This window comes from Mus pahari, chromosome 1, assembly GCF_900095145.1.
Source record: "Mus pahari chromosome 1, PAHARI_EIJ_v1.1, whole genome shotgun sequence".
NCBI classification, from domain to species: domain Eukaryota; kingdom Metazoa; phylum Chordata; class Mammalia; order Rodentia; family Muridae; genus Mus; species Mus pahari.
The window spans coordinates 146,252,813-146,261,775 of NC_034590.1; the positions used below are offsets into that span (position 1 = coordinate 146,252,813).

The 8,963-nt window shown below is 40.7% G+C and overlaps 1 protein-coding gene across 2 annotated transcripts in view; it reads right to left on the bottom strand.

The window, feature by feature from the left end:
• Positions 1 to 4,524: 4,524 nt before the first annotated feature.
• Pank1 (pantothenate kinase 1) overlaps positions 4,525 to 8,963 on the bottom strand; it is a 66,653-nt gene continuing 62,214 nt past the window's right edge. The window contains exons 6-7 of one of the 2 annotated variants that reach the window (XM_021196983.2): positions 5,891 to 6,016; positions 4,525 to 5,129 (exon numbers count right to left, since the gene is read on the bottom strand). In XM_021196983.2, the coding sequence (XP_021052642.1) occupies positions 5,070 to 5,129; positions 5,891 to 6,016 (186 nt within the window). In that variant the 3' untranslated portion in view covers positions 4,525 to 5,069. The remainder of the gene's footprint in view (positions 5,130 to 5,890; positions 6,017 to 8,963) is intronic. The other variant, XM_021196987.2, reaches the window with a different exon arrangement.

Consider the following 8,963-nt stretch of genomic DNA (forward strand, 5'->3'; position numbering starts at 1 on the left):
AAAAAAAAAAAAAAAAAAACCAACAACAACAACAACCCACAAAGTGCTAAAGTTATACACAGGAAACTCTGAAGTGATTCTGATGGTAAAAGTATCAACAACGAACATTCAAGTGAACAATTCAAACCAAACTGTCCCATGAAAGGATTAGTTTAAAAAGGAAACCAAGGAAAGCATGCCATCCCCCAAAAAACCAAACCTTCCCCACAAAGAACAGACTGTGACTCCATCATATCTGCACATCAGAAACATCTGACCACACTGGTCCCTCTCCTCACCCATCATTTCAGTTCCTTCCCCTTTTCGGGGCATTGAATGCTCTGAAATCTTCCTGTGTCTTCACTTATACACATAATATCTACCTCCCTACCAGAAGGAAAGCCCAAGAAAGCAGGAGTCTGCAGTCTTGTTCCTGGCTGAGGGCACCCTGAGTATTGCACAGTGCACCCCCCGAGTCATGAGCTTCCGGTAAAAATTAAAGCATGGGGGAGTGAATGAGCACCTAGTTATCCCAGTGAACACAGGGCATCTCTCTCAGAAACTGTAGTCATCTGCTGGTCACTGGGAGAAGTTTTCTTTCCATACAACAATTCTTGCAAGTGATTAAGAGTTTAGGGTGAACCCCTGGTGCCAGAACCTTCTTGTTTATTCACTGACCTGGTTCATGGTAGGGTTGTAGACCTCTCAGTAGCTACAGTGAGAACGTGGCCCATCGTGCAGGTATTGCTTGAGACTTTACATAATAGGAACAGTGAGCCAGATAATGGGATGGTGGTGTGTGTCTGTGCAGTAACTGGCTTATAGATTTCCCTCCAGAGGACAATTTGCTCCGTTACCTCGAAAGCAGGCTACTTCTAGCTTCCCTTGCTTGAAATGCTTCAAAAGCCTCACACTGACTACAGAGAAGTCTAAAATCTTTAGCATGAGATAAAAGCCCTTTCATAAGCAGATGGCTGCCTCTCTCCTAGCACCCAGTTTCTTGTCTGTAAACCAGGCAGGCAGGCTATTTCTTCCCTCATTTAGCTTCCTTTAGCTGAGAATCCCTCCTCTCCTGATCCACGCTTGGTTAAAATTCCACAAAACCTCTCTCAGCACCATTACTGAAAAGAAACCTCCAGCCCCATTTCTCCCGCCAGTGTAGCCTCCTCTGTTTTCTTGTAAGTCCTACTCCGAGTAAGACGTGGTCCAGGGATGCTCCTAAAATTGAGTTTCCCAACCCCTTTGCCATGTTTTACCCTTTATGATAAAGCCTCTTACAGATCCCCTAAACACCCACTCCTATTTGCCAGAAGTGGGAAAAATACGCCCCCTCCCCAATTGTTCAATATGGTTCCATTTTCAATTAAGTCTCTGTTCAGGCCATTTCCAATGAGAGGTTGCCTTTGATCAACCTGATCGAAGAGTTTCTTCCCTTCTCTTTTTCCTCCATATAACTATTATCCTCAATAAAAGGAACATCGCCTTAACCTACTTTTTCTTTGCGGCAGTGATGTAACATGACATTATATATTTATTATGCATTATATAAGGATCTATTTTTTCCTTCTAGAATGTAACGTTTGTGAGCATGGGGCCTCCCTTCGTTTATTGCGGCATTTGGGAAGAATGATGAATGAATATCTCTGTCTCATTACACACTTTGCCTTGCAATCTTGCTGTCTACTCTGCTGGACAGCGGGGTTGTATCCTGGTCATCTTGGCTTCCAATCCCTCCCCAATTCTTTTAAGTAACCTGGAGTAATTGTAATAATCTTCATATGATTGATCTTAACAGAAACTCTTAAGACTACACATCCTTTATAAAATTCAGAACCATTTTATCATTTACCACTCCCAAAGGACTGCCCTGAAATCACATACATTAACAGTTCTGCTACAGAGTATTTGAGAAGTCTCATTGTTATCATAATAATGCTCAAGCAGCTCAGACCACCAAGTCCATCATGACAGCAAACTCTGAGAGTGTGGGACTTTAGAATTGTGGTCATGTTCTGTCATGGGGTTCTGTACCATGTCTCTCTCTCTTCACAACTGAGAAAGCTTGGGATGACTTATTTAAGTCATTGATTTAAAGTATCTTTAAAAAGAACAACAACAACAAACACAGATGACACATTTTAATGTATATTAAAACATGAATGTAAAACTATTTATTGTATTTTACAGGTGAGCAAACTTGAGGTTAAAGAGAATGTTGGCAACTTGTTTTCAGTTAGTCATTGTCTAAGCTGTAACTGAACCAGAACTATCTCACAATAACAAACACACTCCGCAGTGTCTGACTGTCCTGATTCACATAGCGCAAAATTTTCGTTTGTTTGTTTGTTTGTTTTTAATTCTTGTCATATTCCTTTGTGGTGGTGAATCTAAGGAAAGTCATTTAAAAGTGTGAAAAATCTTCAGGACACAAGTCCCTCATTATAAAAACAAGTTAGCTCTATATAGCCAACACACTTGGTTGGTAATTTAATGGAAAATTTATTTCTTCATCTACACCAGTGGTTCTCAACCTTCCTAATGCTGCGACCCTTTAATATAGCTCCTCATGTTAGGATGACCCCTCCCCCTCATCATAAAATTTTTTTGTTGCTATTTGATAACTGTAATTTTGCTACTATTATAAATCATAATGTAACTATCTGATATGTAGGATATGCTACCCCAGTGATTCGTCTGACTCCCAAAGGTGTCATTTACTCCCAAAAGGTTCACAATTCATAGATTGAGAACTGTTGATCTATATCAATGGTGTGTGTGTGTGTGTGTGTGTGTGTGTGTGTGTGTATTAGAAAAAAAGAGGGCAAGAAAAAGGGAAGAAGAGACTGAGGAACAGAGATGGGTGCAGGGAGAAAGAAATAAACGGGGTGGGATGGGAGTGGTGTGGGGTGCGTATGAAGACTAGCCTGGAACTCCATATAGCCCAGGCTAGCCTTGACCTCACACTGATCCTTTTATCCTAGCCTCCTTTGTGCTGGGATTACAAATGTGCACCGTCACACCCAGCTCCAGGCTTCTGGATGTTGGTAGGGAGAGACCAAGTGATTTCAGATAATTAATAAACATATAGGCACAGTTGCTTGCCCTGGTTTCCTTTGCAGGTCCACGACCTTCAGGTCTCAGGTCTGCTGTCCCCTGAAAGACTAAAGAAGGGAGGAGAGACGATGTGAAGGCACTAGGGTGGATAATACAGCGACAATGTCTTTCGAGAACACTGTAGTTGGGTAAATCTTTTAAAGCTAAGCAGAGTTTGACAGAGTGCATTTGCAACAAGAAAAAATTGAAACTGGTTCAGAATCACCAAAAATCACAGTGCTATTTTGGTATTTAGCAGTCAATAATAAAAGTGCAATAAAGGAGAATTTTTAGAAATCCTTCTGCTGGCCTACAGAAGGCCACAGCTGAAGGCTCAGTTTGGACCCCCCCCCCACACACACACACACTTGTGGGAAAGCCTCGTGTTATGAGCTGTGCAGCAAAAGGGAAAACAGCAGCAGTGACCACAACATCAACATACAGTTACTTTACATGTAAAACAGATAAATATACAGACGAGGTGTAAGAAATGAAAATAACATGTACACTAAGAACATCCCAACACAAACCGGCTTTATTTAAACCAGACAAGTGAATTCTTCCATTAGCATCAGCTTCTTCAAGACTCAAGGATATGGAAATGAAGAGCGGGGCTCCACAAGGTAGAGAGGTGAAGACTGACCAAGGAGTGGCCTTTCAAAAAGCCCTTGGAAGGAAACCCTTGATCGAAAAGATCACTAGATCTCCTGTTACATGCAGCGTGTGTACAACATCCACATTTGAAAGTGACCCATCTATCTTAATGAAAACCCCTCAGGATGAAATGTCCATATATGCGAGCGTATCATAAATTATATTAAAGTTTTAGAAATGAAATAAAGTACCGATCTCAATTTAAATACGAAAACAGAAATTAGGAAAAAAAGAGAGAGAGAGAGAAAGAAACAGTCTTCAATGTTATTACTTAGGATGTTTCGTTACATCCTTCCTAGGTACAAACATATATAAAACAGACCATTATTTCTAACTGATGTCTCCACCCAGTGCTTTTGCCCTGAGTCCGGGGTGATCAATCAGATCAGCTATGGGAGCCCCTCCAAATTTACACAGGGGTTTGCTGCCCTTCATACGGAATATGCAAATGAGGACAAGTCATTGCAGACTATTACAGCGTAGTGTAAAGTAAATCCGATGGAACATGGCAGTGATGAGGGAAGTAAGAAGACAAAGATAAAACTGCACATAATGTTCAATGTTCGACATTTTCATCAACTCCTTCCTTTAAAGTCTTCTCACCTGGTCACATGTTTAGAACTACAGATATGTGTTTAACTTTGTGTTGAGTTGGTCAGCACCTTGATTGACAGGAGCAATTACAATGAGGAAAGCATACAGACAGAGAAGAGAGAAATCACAAGGAACAAAGACAGGAGGGAGGGGGATCCTTTTTTCTTTTTTCTATTTTTTTTTTTGTCCTAAGACATTGCAACAGAAAGGATGAGAGAGAGAGAGAGAGAGAGAGAGAGAGAGAGAGAGAGAGAGAGAGAGAGAGAGAAACAAAGTGTTCACAGTGCAACATACCAGATTCGTAGTTTCATTTGAAACCAACAGCAAATCATGAAACGTCATGAAAAAATATAAGTAAAGGCAAAATCTCCTAGAGTAATTACTAAATGAAGTTAAAATTACCACACTGATCAGTAAACCCCAGAAGAAAAATGGACAGCGCTTTCATTTCAGGCCCCTCTTGAACATAATACAACTTTTCAAAGTTAATGCATGAAATTGGTTAGGTTTGGCCACGCTGCACAATTTCTTGTTCTTTTTTTTTTAAAAAATACAGTATACAGAAAAAATTCTTAATTTCCCCATTTTGTATCATAAGCTTGAAACCTAAGAGCAAAAGGTCTAGGATTTTAAGTTATTTACAAATACAGCAGGTTCATCCACCATAGTGGCTTGATTTCTGCCCCACGGAGATGTCACCTTCTCTGGCAAGGCCCGTCAGTCCTCTGTCCTCACGAGGGGCTGTTCCTTTACTGTGTATCAGTCATTTTGAACAGTTCCAACAGGGCCCCAACAGCTCCAAAATAACCCTGCAAAACACAGAGAACTCCTGTAGGGCTGTTTCTGAACCCTAACCAAAGAACTATTGCGTTCATTAGTTCTAGGAAGGCTGCCCTGAACTTTACGGATCTATAACATTGGAAACAGAAATCATGACAGGAGATGGGTTAGAGGCAAGGCCTGTGTTTAGCACGAGCAAGTCTACACAGTCGATCTCCCTAAAAACAAAACAAGCAAACACTGATTTCTTGGATTAAAAAAAGAAAGAAAGAAAAAGAAAAAAACCCTCATGACCGAGTAATCAAATAACTGTCATTAGTCTGAATGTATATTTATCTATATTAATACAGTAAAGTGCTTAGAACTGTATCTGGCACTGCCTTCTTATAAAATACAAGCTCATATTTCTGATAATGAAAGTTTCTAAAAAAAACTCAGCTATTTTAGGAAACAGTGTCTTGGTCATTGGCTTGCTATATGTAACAAAATACCACACTCTGAGTGGCTTATAAAATAAATAAACACTATGACTTCATCTCATAGCCTTTTGGATGTGAGGCAGTCCAAAGTCAAGGTGTTTGTCAAAGCCAGGCTCCTGGCAGACTCGGTCATCACTAAGAAAAATTCCATTGTATAAATGACATTTTGGCAGGTGGGGTGGATAGGACAATAAATACTAAGTTTAAAAGGGAATTTTCTACTTGATCAATTTTAAAATACAGATCTGACTCATATGGCAGACAACCCAAAATACATGTAGGACAGTTACATCCCCGTGAGCTTGACCTACCTCATGTTCCAAAAACAGTGCTTTCAACTGTCCTTTAGACCAAAAGTCCATGGCATATGCTAGCAACTTCATTGAGACCATATTGATTCTGAGAAAGTTCCCAACAAACACCACTCTGTCAATATTCTGAAGAAAAAAAAAAAAAGTTACAGGAAAACAATTAAGCCGTGGCTTTAAAAGAGAGCATTTAGTAAGGACCCAGTATTCTATATATGGTTGTATAGGACCACGCTGAGTCAATATTTGCAAATGGAACTATTTCAGCATCTCTAAAACCAATGTTCAACCAACAGAGCATTCGACAGAACAGAAGGTGTAAATTTTGGTTAACTTGACACAAGCTTGAATCGGTTGGAAAGAGGGGATCTCAGCTGAGAAAATGCCACCATCAGACTGGCCTGAGGCACGTCTGTGGGGCGTTTCATTATTGATACAGGATGGCCCAGCCCACTTCAGGTGGGCAGAGCACCTCAGTAAGCAAACCCCCTCTGCGGACTCTGCTTCGGGTCCCGCCTCCAGATTCTTACTCTGTTTGGGTTCCTCCCTCGGCTTCCCTCCATGATGGAGTTCTATTAGGAAGTATAGGTCAAGTGAACTCTTTCCACCCCAAAACTGCCACCCCATGATCTTTATCACAACAACAGAAAGCAAACCAGGACACGGGCAAAGCGGAAATGATAATGAACAAGTTGCTGTGTTTTTGCTTACAATGATCATGCTAGGTTGCATTTCGTGTGATACATATTCAGTTTACAACACACACACACACACACACACACACACACACACACACACACACAGCCCCCAAACTCCAAGGATAAAATACTATTAGAACAAACTTGTAAATGAAATGAATGTCAGTGATGTGGTTTGCACAGTACTGAGTTTGGGATATAATAAAGAAAAAAATATTCAATCTCCGTCCTCAAGAGCAAGGAAGAATATCCCGCTTGAGCAACAGAAGGGCTAGAGTAAGGTAACAAAAGTACACACCACTGATGTAAAATTTCATTCGGAAGCCACACTTATGAACACTTCCTCTCACCCTGTGCACGCCAGGCTCCCAAGCTTCCAGTTCCCGCAGCTTCTTCCCATTCTTCCCCTGGGGATGTCTGAAGCTAAAGACTGAGCTCAGCCCACCTGTCATGCAGATGCTGAACCATGCCCAGTTGCCATGGTCACTCAGACCAAAGGCAACAGAGCCTCTGACGCTTATTTTCTGCTGTCTACCAGGAGTAATCAAGGTCTAGGGCACCTTCTTTTGAATGCCTCAGATGTTAACAATGGGTGTTCGTGAAGACATTAGTCACTGAAAATATTCTGTAGGTAAAGGACTCAGAGGTACTTTCAGTAAATTTCCATTAGAAATAAAGTCTGTAGCTGCGAACTGACCAGACTACAGAACATACACGTTTTTGTTTTTTTGGTTTTGTTTTTGTTTTTTTAAAAAAAAGCACATCAAATCAGAATTTAACTAAACTTAGGGGGCTCAAATTAGAATTCTCAAAGCTCCATCTTATATTATCCTACCAGGAAGATGGAGAAGAAGTCAGCATTAAATTTTGACAAGCATTATATTGCAAATAAAGGCCAGGTGGGTCAAAATTACAAATGTTTAACAAAGAAGGAAAATGAGAGGTGATGAAGGAGAATATAAGCAAACTCTTATTAAAAGTGGCGTGCAGTGGGGCAGTGCTCAGCAGCTGAGGGCATGCTGCTCTCACAAGGCACCACACATGGTTCCCAGCACACACATGGGGCTGTGCATAACTGCCTGCAACTCCACGCATTCAGTGCTTCTGACCTCTGCAATCACCTGCACACACGGTCACATCTCCACACAGTCATCACATATATGTGTGTGTGTGTATGTATGTATGTATGTATGTATGCAGAAGTAATAAAGGAAAACTAGTGCGGGACAAAGTGGGAGATGATTTTCAGAATCCGTACTTGGATTTGTTTACTTGAAAAGCATCTTCATTATACATCAAGTGAGATGATGTGTTAACGAGTAAAAGAGTTCCCGGAAGTCAGCAAGAGAGCAGGACCACCAGTCCGGAAACACAGCTGGTGAACAGTGTAGTCACAGGCTAGCCACAGGTGACCCAAAGGGGAAAACAAGAGTGCTCAGTGGGAAAGGTGCTTGCGGTTAAGCCTGAGGACCTGAGGTTAATGTCTCGAACTGGCATAGATTGCATAAGGAGAATACTGACTCTCACTAATTATCCACATAGACCACAGTATGTTTGCACCAAGAGAGGAGAGAGAGAGAGAGAGAGAGAGAGAGAGAGAGAGAGAGAGAGAGAATTTTAAAAGCTCTGAAAGGGGAAAACACTAATATAATTATTAAGTATATGAAAATACATAACCTTACTTAAGGTACAGATCTTTTCTATTAGATTAGAAAATATAAAAAAGGTTAACAGATATCTTGGAAATATATTTATTATGCTTAGTGGGAATCTAAATTAGAGCTGCCTTTATGGAAGAATTTTTATAATATAATTCAAAATTATAATCAACACACCTATTGATTCAGAAATTTATCTTTTTAATTTATTTAATTACTTTGTTTGAGACAAGGTCTCACTATGTAGACCTGGAGGTCACCGTATAGATCAGGCTGGCCTCAAACTCACAGATATCTATCTGTTTCTGCCTTTTGAATTCTGGTATTAAGTGTGGGCCCCCATGCCCAGATATTTATACAAAATTATATGTTATATAAATGTGTGCATATACATTGCAGAATTTTTTTAAGATTTATTTACTTTATGTATATGAGTACACTGTAGCTATCTTCAGACACATCAGAAGAGGGCATTGGATCCCATTACAGATGGTAGTTTGCCGCCATGTGGTTGTTGGGAACTGAACTTGGGACACTGGAAGAGAACTCAGTGCTCTTAACTGCTGAGCCATCTCTCCAGTCCCCTTACAGTAGGACTTTTAAGAAAGCAAAAGGCTGCCTGGTGGTGGTGGTGCACGCCTTTAATCCCAGCACTTGGGAGGCAGAGGCAGGCGGATTTCTGAGTTCGAGGCCAGCCTGATCTACAGAGTGAGTTCCAGG